This window comes from Pinus tabuliformis, chromosome 2_2, assembly GCF_031772625.1.
Source record: "Pinus tabuliformis cultivar Carrire ecotype Pingquan chromosome 2_2, CPIR1, whole genome shotgun sequence".
Classification (NCBI taxonomy): Eukaryota; Viridiplantae; Streptophyta; class Pinopsida; order Pinales; family Pinaceae; genus Pinus; species Pinus tabuliformis.
In genome coordinates, this window is record NC_142300.1 from 351138535 (window position 1) to 351159920 (window position 21386).

Here is a 21386-nt window from a genome sequence, read left to right on the forward strand (position 1 = left end):
GAAATTTAATGTTAACTTGTTGATCTCTCTTAAAATTAACATTCTCACTTTAGTAGATTCTCATTCCCGTAATACATCCACAAAGTTAGGGATGAAAGGAGAACAAACTTTGAAATTGAATAGATTTCTATAGACACGTCCACAAATTTTGTTGAAATTTACTTAGAGGACGACTCTTTAGCTTGGTCCTAAAACCATGTGGAAGCTACAATAGTCTAGGATACATTTTGATGTTTTTACGGGCTACTGGTTGTAATCCAAGATCTAGAATTTTAATGCTCCTTTCAAAACTAGGCACTTAAATGTGGTTGGCATATCTAACATGGTAAGGACCCGGTACATTCCCTTTGTGTAGGAATCACAATGAGACCAACTACCATCTAATTAGGAGGATGTGGAGAATAAGAAGGGGGTTTAGTTGAGGAGGCCCTAAAGAATTGAATGGAGAATAGATCAGTTACAAGCCATAAGGCCCTTCCCCTGACAATGTGCTAGGCATTGACTGTATGAGTAAGATGGTATCAAAACATACAACAGATGGTTGTGAAGGCATTCTTGACACCATTGAGATAAAGGACAACATTACTACAACCTTTCCTTTGAAGACAAACATTTGAATAATCTCTTTTCTCAAAAGCATTATATCTAGGCTTTTACACAATAATATTGTTGCTATGTACCAAATGATTTAGAAGTTGATTATTCTTTGGATATGATTGTTAACTTTTTATAATATCACATACACATCTCAAAAATAAACATATAAAAAGTTTTTTAGAAGAAAACATTGATGGTTTACATAGACCAATAAAACATTGTTAATTGTATGGGAATCAAATCACATTCCTTGTGCCATTTTGGGCCCATATTAATTAGTTCTATCCATTTATAGGTGCAGCAAGCACACACATACAGGATGGTTTCTTTTTTTAAAAGTTTCTATGAAATTGGTGCTAAAAATGACAAATATACCTCATGGCTACGTCACCTAAGTTAAATAATCTTTAGGAAAAAATGACTAAATCTAAGGATGAGAGATACATTCTCCTCTTCAACCAATTTTATATGCATTTTACACATTGTTACAAAAAAAAATGAGTAGATAGAAATGAAAGTGAAATTTTGACAAGAGAGAAATGACTAGTAAGTATGTAGTCACTTATACTAGGAACGAATAGTAATGAAATCAAAATAATCAAAAATATCAATTACATAATTAATCACAATTAAAACAATTCAGCAGTCCACTTACAATAGAGATAGATTGAGTTGGAACCAAAATCATCACAAAAAAAATTTGCTTGGTTACAATTTAAACAATTAAATAGTGATCAGCTACACTAATAGGTGAATAAAATGTGAAAAAGAATGCAAAAAGAATATTAACTTTCATTGGTTTGTTTTCTTTACATGTTAAAAAATCTAAATAAAAATTATACACAATATCAATATTAAAATCATTAAAGAAAAGCCCAGAAAAGAAAAAACAAAATTGAATACAAGTGATAAAAAAAATAAAAGACAAACGTTGTGAACAATAATTTTATTTAAATATTTGTCCTTCTACACCAGTGGGTCTATGTCATGTGGTGGGTCTATGTGATATGGATGCAAGGAATATTGTTGTCCTTCCAACAAGGTTCAAATCAATGTGACATCATGCTTTTTTGAGAACCATGAAATATGATGATCATCAAGAGATTGTTAAAAGAGACATGAGCTTTTATAGAATCATATTGATACATTATAATATCAGTGTGACATGATGTTTTTTTAGAACCATGAAATATTATGATCATCATGAGATTGTTAAAAGAGACATGAGCTTTTATATAATCATATTGATATATTATAATAAGAAATGTTAATGTCATGGTTAGTCTAAATAAATCATTTATATTCACACTAGCATAGATCCATTTAACGTTAAAGCTATTAGGAATGAATTGAGAGACTTAAGTGGTTTATGTTTTGTAAGTGTGATATCAGTTTTAATATTGAGAAGCCTTTTGTTGGTGACAAGCATCAAGTAGGTTTAAAATAGATCTATACAATCTCTTGATGCTTAAGAGACCCTGGTTTAAGATGGATATCTGCCAGAGACATTGTGGTGCTTTTTTTCAATAATCCCCCAACCCCCCTCCAGAATATTGTACCTCTCGGCACAAAATACAAGGGTGTCACAAATCAAATCAGCACATAAGCCTTGAATTCATTTGACATTTGGGGTACTAGCTAAGGCAAGGTGAATTATTGCTAAACCTATTAGCAGTAAAATGTTTATTTCATTCCATTTACCATTGTTTGATAAAGGTCGACGATTCCAATTGTTTGATAAAGATCCCTTATAACTCTGAATCTGTCCAGCACGGAGAGACTCTGACTAATAATATCTTAAAAATACCTTAAAATAATAATAATAAGACACAAATCCCTCAATGCTTATATCCAAGATCAAGATAGATCTATCCTAAATCATTTTGTTGTTATGTATTATTTTATAAATCAGACTAATAATATCTTAAAAATAATAATAATTAGACACAAATCCCTCAATGCTTATATCCAAGATCAAGATAGATCATTTTGGTGTTATGTATTATTTTATAAATCATGATAATCTTGGTGTTATGTATTATTTTATAAATCATGATAATCTAGGGTCGTTTTTGTTTTTTCTTTTTGATATGGTAGACCTTAAATTATTTATTTATCATTTTGTTGTTATGTATTATTTTATAAATCAGACTAATAACATCTTTAAAATAATAATAAGACATAAATCCCAAATCATTTTGTTGTTATGTATTATTTTATAAATCATGATAATCCACGGTGGTTTTTGTTTTTTCTTTTCGAAATAGTAGACCTTAAATTATTTATTTTTGGGTTACAAGAGTTACATAGACACGCGACACATCTATTCGCCCTGAGCTACAGAATGCACTGAGAGAAACAATTGTTAAAAGAAATGTGCTGTCATCCACACAATTGTAAATATGTTACTAGTGTGATTGAAAATAATATCAGAGTCTAATCACAAGATAAAACCAAAAAACATACATCTCAAATAATATCAGAGTCTAATCACAAGATAAAACCAAAAAACATACATCTCAAATCCGAGGAGATTCATAAGACCAATTACGCTCGAGCCATAACTGCATCTTTTAATACAAAGCAGTTTTCGTGAGCAAGCTTATACATAGTACAAATTCTGGAATTGTTGCAAAAACACAAACGAGCACTAAATCTATAATAAATGTGCATTTCTTCATGAAATCGACTTAAACAATATGCTAATTCTAGGCTCCGGATTTTAGCAAGAATCTTGATATCAGATCCCTAGTCGTCGTCATCAAGAACACTTCGTCGCCTCTGGATCTGCCATTGGAATTTGCAAACAATCGAGAATTAATAGTTGCAAACACTAAAAATAGGAAAGGAAGATCAGTTTTCCCGCCTTTAGTTTTCCCGCCTTTAAAAAAATAAAATGTCAAAGGGACAGATTTATAAAAAAACATATGACAATTTTAAATGTGATGGATCTTAAAAACATTTCAAATGCACTCAGGTCAACTGCATTCACATAAATAAAAACGTCAAGGGATTCCAGGAATTAGATAGCGTATTAAAACTGTCACGGCCAGCCTTGGAGATAACGAAAGTGGAGCCTTGTCATAGTACCAATTAAAGGTCCTAGCCTTAAAATAGAGACATTGTGATATGTATCTTTGAGATCCTCAATGATAAAGATAAACGAGTGCACAAGACGAGTAATCTAATTTATATTAAAGAGAATAATACAATTTTCACTACCTTACAGCCACGTTTATGATGCCTGAGATAATAAAACTGTAGCTACTCATACCCCACATAATAGGAAAATTGTACAAATATATTGATACGTATATCATTTGCTCTAGCCCCAAGGGTTAGCTCAGTTGATCAAAATCAGTGTCTCGCCATCAGGAGGTCACAGGGTCCAATCTCCCCGAAGCCCTTGGGGTCAGGTCTTGCTAGTGGGCCACAGGGCTAGATTCCCTTTGGGATCAATCAACCCAGATATTTCCGTGGACGTGGCGCCACCCATTGACCAAGGTGTCTATGAACCACAGCCTAACAAATATATATATATATATATATATATATATATATAATTTCTTCTTATTGTCCGCAATTTCTGGTGAAGACAATTATTATTTCAAATGTACTCTGAAATCTATTTAGCTTGCTATGGCAGGGTACACCAATTAAATGTGCTGTGAGTTGCCTATTCCACATTATTTTGGTGGAGATGTCAAAACGTAGATCCCCTGGGAGTAGAATCTAGATTCTATATCTATGAAATAGCAATGTGCATATGTAAGTTTGTAACACATGTGCCTTCTCCAAGGGTACGAATTCAACTGAAAAACGTCAAGTATGATCTCTATCACATACAGCTTTATGTTTTACTCGTTTTAAGGAGAATCCTTGACCTTAGCACCCTTCTTTGAATGCTATGAAATGGGGTGGTTTCCATCATCGATGCATTAAGAACACCTAGGCATTATGAGAAGGATCCATTAGCATAGTGAGGTTCTATGTACAAGTTGATTATCAAGCATTGGCTCCAGAATAAGATAAAGTTAGAATAGGTCGTCTATCCCTCACAAAAGGTGGTCCTTTGGTCATTGAATTTTTCAGAGTTGGCATCAATGTGCTGTGCATACGCTGTAAAAAGGACAAGTACAAATTTCTCTGCCTGCCAAATGCTACAGAGAGAAAAATGCTTGGCTATATTTGCTAATTTGCGTAGCTTATATGTGTTCTCAAAGCCATCAGAGTGCTCTGCAAACATTCTGATAGAGGCATCTCACGAGAATTTGCTACTATACCAAGGGTTTGATTTCAACAATTCAACTGTGATCCTGCAAATGTGGTTTACCTAAGTGGATTGCCTGTTACTTTCAAAAAAGCACAAGTTGCAGGGCTGCAGATGCTGTAGTGTGAGAGGATTTAATGTTGTAACAAATTCCTGTGAGACTGGGTTGTTCAGGTTGCCATTGTCGATTGATCCTTAACCTGGAAACTTTGTACAAAAGACCCTTAATTAATTGAGGTTTTTGCCAGCTCAAACACCATCTTCTATCAATAACAATACATTGATGGTCCCAATAGTTCTACTTTGAGATATTCTACAATATCAAAGCTCATTCGGAGGTTGTTGATGCATATCATTGTGCTACCAAATTGTTTGGCTCTCGGAATCTCAAAAATTCTGTTTTGCTCAGTAATAATATCCTATGACAAGAAAAACACTTGCATCCCATTTGCATACCTAAGGACAAGGCAAGAACTAATAATACATACAGAATTGTCATAGATGAATATGAAATAAGGAGAGCAAGCTACTTGAACTCAACTGCCGCCCACTTAACACAGGGGCCTGTCACACAGCCTCCTACTTGAGATCATGTCAATCTTCATTTCAGAGTGTTTGCTAAAGGTTAGGGACGGGGGCACAAGGAGGGGGGACAAAATTGACAGATAGCTGAAGAGACCCCCCAAAATTTCAAGGAACTACATGAGGACGACAGAGTAAGGGACATAAATGACCAACCCCCACAAACACAGAAAAAAAATAGAAAATAGCAAAAGAAGTAATTTTATTCTCGTGAGTGATTGGGATTTCAAATTCCATCGTCCAACAGGGATTGTCAGAGTCTAGTGATTAATGTGGTACCACCCATCACCACATGTCAGGCAGTACAGTGGCAAAGGCATCATAGATGGTCAATATGGATTGTACTAGAGGTGTTTTGAAGATCAAGGTAAAGCCAAAATTTGTCTCATTAGAAACCTCCCCAATTTCAAAACCTCCCAGACCACTGATCTAGGGTTCTTTTCAAGGGTAGAGTGTAGGCTAACAACCATCAAATATAATGAAGGCGATTTCAAAGGAAATATGAGCATCAAGCTTTTCAAAAATATTAGAGGTGTAAGGAGAAAGTTACAATGGTGCTCAGCACTGACATAATGATGGAAGAAGTTTACCCATCCCTGAAAGAGTTGTGATAGGGACGTTCTTTGGATTGACAAGTCATGAAGAAGCCTACCATGTCACATGTCAGTTTTCAATATGTTAGCCAAAAAGGTGTTAAAAATGTAGCGAGCAAGGTATTCTGGCTTGCGCGAGTTGTCCTCAGTTAGGATGAGTTATTTCCAGTTTACTGGAATAATCATCAAGTTAGCATGCATAGAGTTGGAGCTTCAGTTAAAGAGTTGGGATCAAGCAAGAACGGCAAGTCAAGTCTTCAACAGGGGAACAATTGTGTGCAGGAACCGAGATCAAAATCTGATCAAGGGAGGCCAAATATCAATTGTATTAGCTGAGATTTGTGTGAGAAGCAGCACGCTTTCTTGAGAGAGACAGATTGTTTTGAAATAGAATCAATTGCTCCAGAACAATCAACAAAATAACACATCAAGCAAGCAAGTTTTCCATGTTGGGATTCCTGGGAAAAAATAAGTGTGTTAATCTGTGTGATGTGTTTTTATCTCTGTTTTTATTCCGCTGTTTATAAGTTGTTAAGAGGCACTGTATCTTGGTGAAAGTTAACTAGTTTCAGTTTTCAGTTATTAATCTAAGTAGTTGCAGAGTTTCATGGATATTTAACAAAAGGGTGGTTAGATTTTGTTTGCAGCATAATATGGATGCAGAAAAGGTCAAAATTGGCCATTAGTGATGGGGTTTTCAATTAAAGATTGGAAACTATGTTTTAAACCTCATTTTGAGGAAGCATCAACTCAACCCATATGGGTGAAATTATATGCACTGTGACTTGAACTGTGGAATGATTGAACTCCATGTTATTTGGTGGATGTTTAGATCCTGGACATATAGGAAGAACTAATACTTCTAGAAGGTAATCCTTCCTATCAAAAAGGCACAAACAAAAGCAAAGCAAGAGGTTATATTACCATATAACAAATCAATTAAAAGGGCCATTCGAGCAGGGCACACCACAAATTAAATTCATATCTACAAGCCAGATTTAATTTTATTTCAAGAAACTTTGGGGATGAATCAAAAGTGGAAATTATCTTGTCACTGGATTCAAATGGCAAATCAAGGAGACATGTTCCAGGCTGGAACCATTCCTTCAATCTAACTGCTTCCTTTGAACTTGATGCAGATATCAATTCCTTGGATATAGGTAAAGATATTTCAGTCATAAACCTACAGAATTCATATAAGAATAGACACTCCGTCTGAGAAGGCGGTACCTAGTAATGTTTTTAAATCTAACCAGCCCTAGTCATGTTTTGGCATGATATTAAATTTAAAAGTACTTTGGCTTTCAACAATGATTCAAGGTCCTCTTGCAAGCATCTCCAGTTAGAAGGGAACTGGAAAGAATATTACTTACTGGAAGCTCTATAAATCAACTCATACTTTATGATACTTGTGCAGAAATGGGACACTTAAGGTATTAAAGTCTATAAAATGGCACAACAGTGAAAAGCCTAGTAGTAATACCATAGGGCCTGAAACATGAATGAAAAGAATAAAATATTACAAGGCAATCTAAATGTAAATAAAAAAGCGTACTGCTCTAACTCACAGTTACTTTAGTAGACTTCTTAGTTTGCTCATTAATCTGTTCAAGCAATGCTATAAGCCTCTCTTCAGAAACCTGTAGATAAATTAAAAAACCATTTATTAATTATAGCTAGACAGCATACAACATCACTACCAAACTAACACCAGGTTGAAAAGCCAAGAGAAAAGGTAATAAGCTACAGATTACCATATCAATCTCGAACATGATCTTAAGTGACCTATATAGAATTTCAATGCTGAATTACACATGTATGTTTTATCATTATAATTTTCCTCATGCATACTTCTTCTGACCTTCTCAGTTATCTGGCCCATTTGCGCACCACGCAACAAGAAATCTTCAACTCCTCTGGCCTTATCAGGTTTCACTAAAGCGATCCTGGCAACTGCCAATACACAGAACAGAGATGATTCAGAACAAAACGTGTGACATGACCAAGCCTCATCCACTATGTTTCAAATAGAACACTGGAACTAAAATTGTTAGATGGAAGAAATTCTTCATGCAAATAGCCCTCAGTAGTATGTCTCTTTTTCAATAAAGAAATGCAAGCAATAGAATTTGTAAAGGGCATAGTAGTGTAAAATGTACATCTTTCCAAAACCACAATCAGTTCTGCCAAACCAGGTGTATAAGGGTATAGTAGTGTCAAAAGAACATCTTTCCAAAACCACAATTGCATGGAAGGTATTAGTTGTCCAAAACCAGCATTCATTGGAATGCACTTTGCCTTTGAATTCTGCTACTCCTTAATGTATGGACTGCACTCATTTCTCTTAATGGCCAGTACAGACATCTCAAGATATAATGAGAATGGGAGCAACCAAAAATGCATGGCTTTATGTTTAAGGCTTTAAACCCTGAACACCACCAGCTCAAATCAAACTGGTACTGCCTCAGGAAAAAAACCAATGAACTGTTTGGCATTGGCAGCTATATCATCAAATAAAATATTCACCAAAGTCATGAACCTAACAGCTGTGTCAATTTGAAACACCTTGATAGTGGTTTGGCTTTCAATCCCAGAACCATATGCATCTTCTATTCTTGAGATAATGCACAGACTTTATGAATATACCAGTGTCCTATATCTGCTATTGTTGAGTTGCATAGAATAATAACCTCTGCAACATGACCTAGTATGTATACAATGATGATATACAGAGGCAACACATCACAAGAAGGCAATTGTCTCCAATTTTGCCATCATAAAGAACACACAAGGGATGCAAGATAAGCGACCTTAACGATGATTTGCTGAAATAGAATAAAACAGAAACATGTAAGCACAATACATATTTAACAAGCACTTACTTCGTTCTCTAGCCTGAGAAGAGAGAATCTGGCTCAACATCAATTGTCTCCTTTCATCTGCTTCCCTGAACAAACATCAGATAGATGTCCTACAATCAAAAAGTTTGAAACAAAACGAAAGAAAAAGATCAAACAAAAGAGGTCCTGCAAAGCTAGCAATACCACCAAGCTTTCGTAGAGGTTCAGAAACCAAACTCCTAAAATAAATATGGGCTCTTGATTATATGAAATATGGAATCTTGATTATATGAAACTAATCAAGATATAGAACTAATGATCAAGGAAGCCCCAAGGGTTAGCTCAGTTGGTCAAAATCAGTGCCTCGCCATCGGGAGGTCACAGGGTCCAATCTCCCCAAAGCCCTTGGGGTCAGGCCTTCCTAGTGGGCCGCGGGGTTAGATTCCCTTCGGGGTTGATCAGCCCAGATTTTTCCATGGACATAGCGCCACCCGTTGACCAGGGTGTCCGTGAACCACAGCGAACCAATAAGATAAACAACAAAAACAAAGAAAGAAACAAATCAAAAAAAAAAACTAATGATCGAGGCTGAAATTTGTTGTGCAATTCACCTCTTTTGTTCCTCTTGTGCTTGCTGATTCTCAGCACTCTGCTGGTTTCCCTGCAAGAGACATGGAACAGATAAAACAAAGGTGGAAAGAAATGTAGATACCACACTGCAAAGTAAAGATGATATAGTAGCAGTCCTTTAAAGATGGACTGTATGGTACACCAGCAGTTTTTTGGTACATACAAGGCCTCGCTGTGCCATTAGCTCCTGCATTCTTCTTTGCCTAATTGCATCCAACTCTGGATCATCCTGGTTAATGAATAAATTACCGATCAGAGATATACAATATTTCTTAAATTATATTAAAAAAAACCCCTTAAGAATAGAAATATGGAAATATAAGCTGCAGAACATTATTTACACTGATTAGTAATTTCCAAACAAATACCATGAAAGCTGCTAACTCATTAATACCATGAAACTTGAACAAATACCATGAAAGCTGCTAACTCATTACCTGAGGTGAGTGGTGCAATAAATCTATCCCTTTAATCTTTGTCAATGTTAAGATTTGCCCATTTGCGACTTTTCAGACAATATGATCTATAATTGACCACAATCTTTCATGTAATAGTCACTATACATATGCAATAAGTCTTACCAGAGGTATTAAGTGAGGATTTCATTTGCATAGGCTGCATATGGAACAGTCTCTGAGCGCTCTCAGGACAAAACAATGTATGTTTTGATTTCATCCTTGAAAATATCAAATAAGGATTTATTTTTCTTTCAAAATTGAGGGATGCAATAAGTCTATCCCTTTAATCCTTGTCAATGTAAAGATTTACCCAGTTGTGAATATTCAGTTAATATGATCCATAAGTGTCTAGAAACTTTCATGTAATAGTCACTACAGGCCTGCAATAAGCCTTACGTGAAAAGAAAGTGAGGATTTCAAAAGTAAGGGATGCAATTAGTTTACCCCCATAGTTGGTTCTTTGCAAGAACCATAAGTTACTTCAAGGTCTAACTAATAATCAGAAGCATCCTGAAAGAGGCTCAAACACAACCACCTCATTGGTCATATCTATCAATGTCATCCATCATTTACTTTGCCTACTTTAAGGTGATCACAAAAATAAATCTTTGCAAATGATTTAGCCATCATGCAGGATGAGCATAGTACAAACTTCTTAAACTTTGTTAGAATTTGAAAGGGGATGAAATTGGAGCTTCTAACCAACACCTTTCCAGAGTGGAAATCCTCTTCTACTATCTTTCACAGTAAAAATTTCATATTTTTTAATTAAAAAAAGTCAGGAGTGTTGCAATCTTACTAAAATTTCTGATGAATTTTCACAAGCCCATGAAAATGTTAAACAGAGACCTGTAACTGCTCAGGCCTTCTCTTTTTGCTATTTACTTGCACTTGCATACTTGTTAGTATCCTCATATTTACTTCTACAGTTCAGGAATAACCTTGGCAGTACGGTATGTTGTTACTGGCTATGATTTTGAACCCCATTGACCTAATTTTTTTGGTTACTCGTGGGCATTAATAATATTATCTAGAAAATTATGTAAGCACGGCACGAGTTACAAGGGATATGGCCGAGTGAAAGGCCCGGGTGATTTTCCCCGAATAATCTACCCTTAGGACCTGGTACTTAAACCTAACGAAGACCGTCCGCTATGGTACAGCCCCTTGAGGCATGTTTCTTGAAGCAGTTCGAACCAAACAAAATTGCAGACTTGCATATCTTACAAATTACGATCCGATTATAAGGATCTAAAAAGAAGAAACAGTGCCGGCACTTGCAGTGACAATATATGCAAATAAAAACTCCAATACAGTCCCATATTCAATAATCCCAAACGGCCGGAACGCAAAACAGGAGAAACTGGCGGGGGTTAAGTGGAACGAAACCAATGGCCTCTGAACAATCGGTTTACAGAAGTAAAATGAAGTGATTGAATGCACTTACCATGGCTGCAGGCACTGACACGCTTTCTTCCTTTTGGCCTCTTCTCCTTTGCTTTCTCTGCCCGCTGGCGGAGAGACGAACTTGATGTAGTGTCTCGGAATTCTATTTGAACTCAAGCAATAAAAATGAAAAAAAAATATTGTGCCCCTCGCACTTTTTCAGATTCGTCTTAACAGGATGAATCGGAATAGATTGAATCTGAACTAAACCTTGGCAAATAAATAATAGACCTGGAGTGGAGTACATGAATAGAGGAGACGGTTCCCTCAATAAAGCAGAGGTTCGATCCCTTTGGGTAACATTAGTCCATTTTAAGCTCATCATCGGGTTATTCGTAAGGGACCCAATCCACCGTGTCATAGATCCGAGATGTGAACCAACCGTTGAGGTCCACTTAGGTGGTAAATTGCCACATCAGCGCTTTGAAGTGGCACCTACGTGTAGCTGAAGGAATACACGGACAATCCTGCCCCATATTCCTTAAAAAAAGCAATGTTGGTTGTATTTAATTATTTTTTTTTATATTTTTGGGAGTGATACTATGGAGTATTTAACACTCAACGTTCTTAGGTGTTATTTAATTAATAATTGGCTTTATTTATTAATAATTATTTGTTTTTATTTTTCATGTTTATGGTATAAATTATTGAGCAAGTTATTTGTTTTTTTTTCACTCGATTCACTTTTCACAAGTAATATGTTGTTTTGTTGTGATAAAGGTAAAAGGGTAGATACTCTTATTCTAGGATAGAGGTCTATTTTGATGTACTTCGGGATGTCTCGGTGCTTATTAAGTCATAAGTTAGTGGTATATTTGGTTATAGTGGTAGCTAGTAAGTTTGATCTTGATCTTCATTCCTAGATCTATCTTAGATCACTCCAATAGGTTGTTAATTCCCATGGTTAATTAACCAATTTAGATCCATCTTAACTTTAAATCTACAAAGCGTCAAGAAAGATTAAATTTTCAAGATACAAACCTCTTTACATCAGAAAAAGTTATCTCTAGAGATTGTATTCCTCTTGTTAATCAATAGATTCAGAGTTAGATAAATATATGCTCATTGTTTTTTTTTTAACAGAAACGGGTAGTGGATATATTAGAAACTTGGCTTTAATGCCAAAGAGAATATTACAAAGGGTGAGTCTGAAACGATAAGTGTCGAACAGCCTTGCAAGACCGTAACATTTATGATTAGTTCACATCTTTTCTTAGTTGCAACTATATGGTCAATTTCAAAGATTTTCCCAAGCTTGTGGGTACAAACAAACTGATTTAACAGAAAGCAATAAAACATGACAATGATCTAAATTAAGGAATTGGTTCCCATATTTCTTGACCGCCTCTGAGCAGAGCACCAGCCGTAAGAAGGGCTACTTTGTTAGCTTCAGTGTCCGCCTCCTTATTATTGGCTCTCAACACATGATAAAAGTTTAAATTCTGGAAAGAGTCACCAAGATCTGAAATTCTGTGTATCAGCCCTGCTAGCCTTAGGTCCTTTGGCTTAGAACAAGTAACCATAGTGTTGATAATAACCTGAGAATCTCCAATAACATTAACCTCCTTGATGTTCAGCACTTTCAGAATCTTGAGTCCATGAAGAAGAGCCAAAGCCTCAGCTTGGATGCTAGAAGCGATGCCCAAGCCCCAGGCGAAGCTATGAATTCTAAAGCCAACTGGGTTTAAAATAACTCCTCCACCACCAGCTCTTCCAGGATTTCCCTTAGCAGCCCCATCAAAAAATAAGGAGTGCCTCTGCTGGTTTGCAATCCATCCCTGGAGCCTGTTTGCTGTAACCCTTATTTGCCAAACTTTTGGAAGGGAGATACTCTTTACTAATTTTTGGAGCTGTAGGTCGGGAGAAGAGCCCCAGTTTTTATCTTGCTAGGTGAGATTTAAATCATCTTTGTGGTCTCTCAGGCACTCTTTTAACTGGCATTTTATTTTAACTGCCACTAGCTTGACGTCCTGCTCGCAGTTTCGGAAAATCCTTTTGTTTCGCTCTAGCCAGATCTGCCAGCAGATAATTTTAGGGAGAATAAACCAAGCAGCTCTAATAATTTTGTTTTTTGGAGGAGGACTAGGGTACCTTTGCAGCCATCTGTCAAAAAAATCAGCAGTGGAGGAAGGCAACTCGAAGCTGGGACTCAGAGTATTCAACAGCATGGACCAAATCTGCAAAGTAAAGGAACAATCTAGCATCAAATGTGAAACGCTTTCCTGATTTGTCTTGCAAAGTCTGCACCTTGATGGGCCGTGGAAGCCACGCTTCTGCAAATTATCGTCAGTCAAGATTTTGGAATGGCATAACAGCCAATTGAAAAAATCAATTTTTGGCAGTGAAGGGTGGTACCAAATCCCTTTCCAAGGCTCTGGATTCATGGCCACATGGGGGCGCTCGCATAGCTTGGAATATCCCTGAGCAACGGAATAACCACCAGCCTGCACACCCCAGCCTCTAGTATCCCTGCTTCGCATCCGTGATGGAGCCAATCCATGAAGCATGGAGAGCAGTTCCTCGTGTTCTATAGCCAAATCTAGGGGGATTTCAATTTTCCAGCTAGCCCAGCGAGATTCCTGCCAGACTGAGATATCCTACAAGGAACGCATTCCAGCATCGTTCATCCACCTAGGCAACCCTTGGAGGGAGGGACAGTCTCCCAGCGGCTCCTTGTTCATAATTATGTCTGTCCAAAGGTTGATCCTTTTTCCATTGCCAGGGACCCAGTAGGCGTGAGTATTTATAAGTGGACAGGCTTTTGAACAGAGCTTCTGGAAGGGCGAATTTAGGAGCGGCGGAGGATGGTCTAGACAGCGGGAGCATTTGCCCTTAAAATATTTTTCCAAAGAGCTAGATGAGCCCAGCCAGGGTTCAGCGCTATAATTCTCCAAATGAGCTTAGCCCCCATGGCGATATTTTGAAATCCAAGTTTTTTGAAATTCAAACCTCCTTCCAAGATAGGTTTGGAGATGGAATCCCAGCTGACTACCGAAAACTTTTTCTCATTCTGCTTGCCCCCCTTCCAAAAAAATTTCCGAATGATCTCCTCCATTTTTTTGAGAATCTCGGAGGGAGCAAGAAGAACGGAAAATTGAAACAAGGGAAGCATGTTAAGCACAGATTTAATGAGGACAGACTTACCAGGAAAAGCCCCAAGCAAGTAGCTTGTTCTTGTATTTCTCCAGTTGGGGAAGACAATCTCTGCTGAAGGCTCTTTTAAGAAAGACAGGAAGGCCCAAATACTTGAAGGAAGTCTAGTTTGAGGGGGCTGCGAAACCAAAGGTTCTGGAAATGGAATTGAGCATGCTGGAAGTGGTGTTCCAGCAATAGATATGGCATTTTCCATTGTTTAAACTGCTTCCCGAAATCAAACAAAACTCGTCCAAGGCTCCTTTAAATCTGGAGGCTATAATCACAGAGGCAGCTCCTGATAACAAGGTGTCACCCACAAAGAGGGCATGGTTGATGTTTTTAACACCTCTTGCTATACAGAGCCTAGCAATTTCCTGATCCATCATTTTTTTGTCTAAATAGAAGCTGAGGACAGAGGCTTGAAGAACAAACAGAAGGGGTGAGAATGGGCACCCCTGCCTGAGTCCTCTCGTGACTTTGAAAAAGTCAGCAGCTCTGTCGTTTACTAAAGGAGCGATCCAAGGCTCCGAAATGCAGGCCCGGATCCAATTTATAAAGTTCTTCCCAAATCCAAATTTTTGTAAGACTTTCAGCAGAAAACCGTGCTTGACTCTATCAAGAGCATTTGCTAAATCAAACTTGACAACCATACCTTTTTCCTTGTGACTCATACTTGAGTGGATTGCCTCTTGGACCAGCATGTAGTTGTCCACTATCTGTCTCCCTTGAATGAATCCTCCTTGGCTTTCTGGAATGAGTTTGGGGAGGATGAGCTTAAGTCTATTCGCAATAACTTTAATAATCAGTGTATATCCGATATTACACAGCGATATCGGACGAAACCTGTTGAAAGTATTGGCTCCTTTCTCTTTGGGAATGAGAGCAAGAAAAGCAGAGTTCGTGCTGCCTCCAATTTTCTGGCAAGCTTGGGACTTGATAACCATTTTGTATAGATCATTTTCCACAATCTGCCAGCAAGATTGGAGGAATCTGGCTGTAAAACCATCCAGTCCAGGGGCTTTGTCCGGGTCCATGGCGAAGAGGGCATCCTTGACTTCATTCTTAGTGACTTTAGCTTCAAGAAGGTGATTCATTTCAACAGTAATCAAGGAGGGAACCACGTCAATCATATCAGAGCTTTGATCCTGATTTTTATCTTCGCTATACAGGCTTTTAAAATGAAGGGAGGCAGCTTTTTTGATGCTTGCATTGTCTTTATGAGTAATAGTGCCATCTTTAATTTCGGAAATGGCATTGGTGCATTTCCTGGCCTGGGCTTGTTTATGGAAGAAGGAAGAGTTCTTGTCCCCTGCTTTAAGCCAAAGACTGCGTGACTTAATTCTCCAGTACTCTTCTTCTGCTAGACAAGCCTTGTGGAAGATTTGCTGGAGCTGGGCTTCTTTGTCTAAAAATTCTTTGGTTATTTCAGCTGTTTCAGCTTGGAGGTGGTGACTTTCCAGACTGCGTTGAAGAATTTTTCTTTCATTTGCTGGATTGGGTAGAGTTTTGACCCAGCTTTTGATAGCCCTTTTCACTCTTCTGAGCTTCTCCTCCCAGACAAAAAAGGGGGAGCCTTTTACCGGCTGCCTCCAGATGTCCTTAACTAAATGCATGAAGTCTGATTCATTAGTCCAGAGCGGGCTGAATCTGAAGGGGATTGGACCAAGGTCAAGCTGAAACACCAGTTCCAGCTTGATGGGTTTATGATCCGAAGTGCTACAAGGGAGCATATGAACTCTAGCTTCTAATCCAAGCAGAAGAAAAGAGCTTTGAATTAAGAATCTATCCAATCTAGTAGCAATATGGCCAGGACCAATTCTTTTGTTAGTCCAAGTGAACTTACCAGAGATTGGCTTGATGTCCAGGAGGTCCCAGTCCTGCATAAGGTCCTCTGCCCATTCCCTTGCCAGATCTCGAACAATGTTGCCTCCTCTCTTGTTTGTTGAAAGGAGAGTAAGATTGAGATCTCCTGCTATGATGATATTCTCCAGATTAACTAGATCTTCTTGGGTTCTTATGGAGTCCCAGCAGGCCTTTTTTTCCACAGCGTTCACAGGGATGTACACGTTGAAGAGGCTGATAATCTCTTTTGAGTCTAAGTGCTGCAATTTTAAGAGCAGCCAATGAGTATTGAGGGATTTAGAAACGAAAGAGAATTTGCTAGCATTCCAAAGAGTGGCCAGCCCTCCGGAAGCCCCTCGAGCTGAGATAGCTTTCGCCTCACATTTGCTCCAAAGTTTCTTGCTTGCTTGAAGGAAGACGGAGTCTTCCAGTTTGGTCTCCTGGATGAGAAGTATGTCAGGAGTTTCTGTTCTTATTAAACTTCTGATGGCTTCTTCTTTGATTCTGCTCCCCATACCTCTACAGTTCCAGGAGACTATCTTCATCATTTATATTTCTGGTTGGCTCCCTTGGAGCCTTGGGGCTGGTTTCTCGCCATCTTTGCTTTTGATGCTAGGAGCTTCTCAAGAGTTGGTTGGCTACCTTGAAGCTTATCCTTAAAGGTTTCCTGCTCTCTTTTTTCCCGGTCTGATTTGCGGCCTCTTGTGGATCTCCTTATCGAAGCTTGGGATTCTCCTATTTCCCCTTCTTCCTCCGAGCACTTCGATTCATGCTCCTCTTCCTCTGCTGCGGTAGTGTTTCCTTTGGAGCTCTCAGCCATTGCCAAATCTATTGCTGGAACACCACTTTCAGCCATTGCCTCTGTTGCTCGAACACCACTTCTAGCTTGGTCAACTCCATTTCCAAAATCTAGGGGGCTTTAGAGGGAGGGGTTGATTTTTTATTTTTTGGTTCTTGAGTTTCCTCTATTTGCAAGCTTAGAGGGGCATATTTGTTTTCTTGATCCTTTCTAGGAGGGGGTTGCTGAGGGGGGGCCCGAGTACCTTTTCCATTTGGGCCAGCCTGCTTTTGGGTTTTCCTGGTGCACTTAACCTGATTCCATCCTTCTTCTTTTCCCTTATCTGGTTCCACATTGGTTGGGAATCCTTTGGTGAAGTGGCCATATACATGACATTTTTGGCATTTGAAAGGCGGTTGCTCGTAATCCAACTTCTGCAAATGGGTCCAGTTTCCTACCTTGATTTTGATGGCTTCCGGGAGACCCACCTCTAGGTCTACTTCTACGCAGATACGAGCACAGTCATATTGATCTTTGTTATTTGCCCTATCTATGAATTTCCCATGGGTGTTTCCGATGTGTTTCAGCGAATCCCAGTTCCAGCAATGGACTGGGAGATTAGGGAATCTGACCCAAACAGGAACAGCCGAGGGGACATCCACTGCAGGGTCGAAATCCAACGTCCATCTGTTGAGGTATAAACCCTGGGGACCCATGAAATAGGGGCCATTTTTAAATATCAAATCCTTATCTTCCTGTGAGGAGAATTCGAAGAGGAAAAACCCTCGCCCTAGGAAATATGAAGTGACGCTGCCCTTGATCAGAGGAGCCCAATTCCTGTTTACCCAGGACTCTGTGGTCTTAGGAGAAGGCCAAAGACCTGTGAACTAGCCCACGAGAGCCCGCTCAGCTAAGGAGAGGGCAACTTGAATCGGGGTCTCTGGCGGCAGGGAGATTTCAGGAATGTCATCCAGCCTCTTGACAAACTTGGTTGCTTCGCTCTTCTTCTTCTGCAGCAAGCCGGCCAAGAGTCGAGAGAAAGCTTCGGCACCTGAAGGCGGGCCTGCCTAGGGCGAGCTCGGGGCATCCATGAGGGCGGGCCCGGCTTAAACGTCCTACCCAGCAGAGGTTGTGCACTCTGAATCCGCAGAGAAACAAAGGGGAACGCAAAGGAGGAGGGCAGAGGGCCCAAAGCCCCGGGAGCAGCAAGGGCGTAGGCGCCGAATCGCAGCTAGGGTTTCATGGACTCCAGCGAAAAATCCAAAATCTTATTATCCAAATATATGCTCATTGTTAGTAATATTGTTTATATTTATATAAATTTCTTGTTTGTATATTTTATTTTATTAAAACCATGATATGTTATATTTTTTACAATTTTTTTAATTTGATTTTTTAATCTCATATATATATATATATATAAATTTTATAAATACCTTTTTGGAGAATGAGAATTTCTTTTATTGGGAAATTGTTTTCATTATTGAATGTTTGACTCAAAGTTAATGGTATTCTTCCATAATGTTCTCAAAAATTAGATTTTATCCTGTCGACATCTTATAGGAGTATATTTACAATATAAAAATGAATACCTTTTTTATTCTGGATTGTTGATGGATCTTCGTAATCCCTTGAGAATTACTTGCTTGATGCTCTACTCACAGAAATAATTGATTGCCTTTAAATTTGCTCCACTAACATGAATGATTAGGTTCTGATATGCAGCGTCAAGCAGTTCCACTTTTTCGACCCGAGAAGTGTATTGTTGGAGCTGGGTTGGAGCAACTCTAGATTCCATGAAGAATATATAAATATGATTTTTGCTAATATCATCAATAACAAAAATGTTACATATATATATTTTTTTAACTAAAACGGTTATATGATTTTTATTTATCTGGAAACAAATGGGACTTTTTCTTGCTGTCCTCCATTACATTGCATTTCTCTGGATACTGCATTTTTTCCTCTATTACAAAATTCAGGGCATTTGCATAAAACTATTTTCGTTAACGAAGATAAGCCCTTTCATGATTGCACTTCCTTTGTTTGCCATTTTGTCCGCTTCACTGTTTAAATTTCTGAGAATATGATAGAATTTGCAGCTGTCAAAGAATTGGAGTACTCTTTTCAGTCTTTCCAGCATTTTGTTGAGGCTAGGATTGTTGAATCGATCCCCCATATTTAAATTTTTTATTATCAATTCTGAGTCTCCGAAGACTTGCAGCTTTTTCACTCCTTTATGTCTTGCAATTTGACAGGCTTTGAGAAGTCCTAACAGCTCAGCCTGGTTATTGGACTTCTGTCCTAATCCCCAGTAAAAGATGTCTTTTGAGTCACCGTCCGGAGAGTAGATGACTCCCCCTGCTCCAGCTGTCCCTGGATTCCCTTTTGACGCCCCATCAAAGAAGGCTGTGTGTATTTTTTGTGATCTCCACCAATTCTGAAAGTAGTCCTCTTTATCTCTTAATCGCCATTCCTGATTGTTACTTTGTGGTTTAGGATGGTTTCTGCTCGAATAAGGCACTAGAGAGCCTAACCACCTCTTTTCTTCTGGCAGAAGCAAGGAATCTTCTTTTATATACTGTTGTTGGGCTGCTTCCATCAAAAAGGCCTTAGCTTTTGCAGCTATTTGCAGCGATGTGTGTCTCACCTCATTGAAAATCTGTTGATTGCGTGCCAACCAGATCTGCCAGCAAACGTATTTGGGAATCGTTGTCCATATTCTATTCCAGAAGGATTTTTGGGGAATTTGATGTGGGTAATGATGCTTCCATGAGGCAAACAGGTCAGCTGCGGAGTTAAAAGAAGGAACAGTTGTCTACAAATCCATTAATATGAGTCCCCAAACTTCTTGAGCTATGCTGCATTCCATAAATAGATGATGGGCTGTTTCTGAGTTGTTTTTGCACATAGCACACCTATGAGGCCCTGCTATTTTCCGCTTCTCCAGGTTATCTCCCGTGAGAATTTTGTTATGGATCAGTGTCCAGCAAAAGAAATTTACCTTTGGAGTGGCAAACGAATCCCATACGCTTTTCCAGAAAGTTGAAGAATGATTGCTATTTCTTATCCCCTGCAGAACGCGGTAGCCATCTGTTGTGGAGTAAACTCCAGTTTGACCCCACCCCCAGCAGTCTTTTGCGGCTCTATGAACAGGGGCGGCGTCCTCCAGGTATTCTTCCAGCAGTGTTTGTTGATTTTTCAACCTGTTCGGGACTCCAAAGAGGTCCCAGCCCTCCCACTCGCCTCGCTGATTCCACTTCGATAGATCGTAGAGGCGATTGACTCCCGCGCGCTCTAACCAGGTTCTCAGCTCTGTTATATCCACTTTATCTGCTAAGGGGGTGTTCCTCATTATACTATCCGTCCATATATTGATATGCTTGCCACTTCCAGGGATACGATACAGGTGATTTTTGAAGTGTTGACTGCTTTTACAGCACAGGTTCCAGAGTTGCGTGCTTTTAGCTGTGGATATATGAGTTACGTTGCTGAGGTCTTTGCTTATTCCATACTTTGACCGCAGAGTGCTACTGACAGGATGGGTGGGATCGTGGATCAATTTCCACAGGATTTTTCCTCCCAGGGCCAGGTTCACAAGATGAGGGTCTCTTATCTGTAATCCCCCCTCTTCCTTCGTTCTCTTTACAACATCCCAATTCACCAGATGAAATCTTTTTTCACTGCCTTTCCCTCCTTGCCACAAAAATTCTCTGAGTAGTTTGGAGATCTGCTCCATAACATTGCGAGGGGCCAAGAGGAAAGCTGCCTGGAAGATTGGGTACGCTGACAGCACCGATTTGATCAAGACAACTTTGCCACCCTTAGTCAACCAGTAACCCCCCCATGCTGCGATCTTGTTTTTCATTTTTGAGATTATTCCACTCCATAAGGCTCTTTTATTGATTCCAGAGATAATAGGCAGGCCAAGGTAGGTGAATCTATCCCATTCTGTGTGTCCTTTGAACCCAAGAATGGATGTTATACCAGCTAGTTCATGCTGATTTATATTCCAACTAAAAACTTCGCTCTTGTTGTTGTTAACTGCCGCTCCAGTGACTCTGCAATAGCTTCTAAGGACCGAGTCAAATGCTCGGGCTATTCTTGTGGATGCTCCACCTAGGAGGAGTGAATCATCTGCAAAAAGTGCATGGTTCGAAGGCTCAGTTCCTATTGTTGTTTTGAGGCCTGGTAAGATACCTGTATCTCTTT

General features: G+C 38.8%; 1 protein-coding gene across 1 annotated transcript; it reads right to left on the bottom strand.

The window, feature by feature from the left end:
• Positions 1-3152: 3152 nt before the first annotated feature.
• LOC149192702 (double-stranded DNA-binding family protein) lies at positions 3153-11681 on the bottom strand. Its single transcript, XM_089404673.1, has 7 exons — positions 11418-11681; positions 9676-9741; positions 9494-9543; positions 8925-8989; positions 7904-7995; positions 7611-7682; positions 3153-3384 (listed from the first exon to the last, which is right to left on the bottom strand). Exons 1-7 carry the CDS (start codon positions 11418-11420, stop codon positions 3346-3348), a joined length of 387 nt encoding a protein of 128 aa, XP_089260799.1. The 5' UTR covers positions 11421-11681; the 3' UTR covers positions 3153-3345.
• Positions 11682-21386: the final 9705 nt, after the last annotated feature.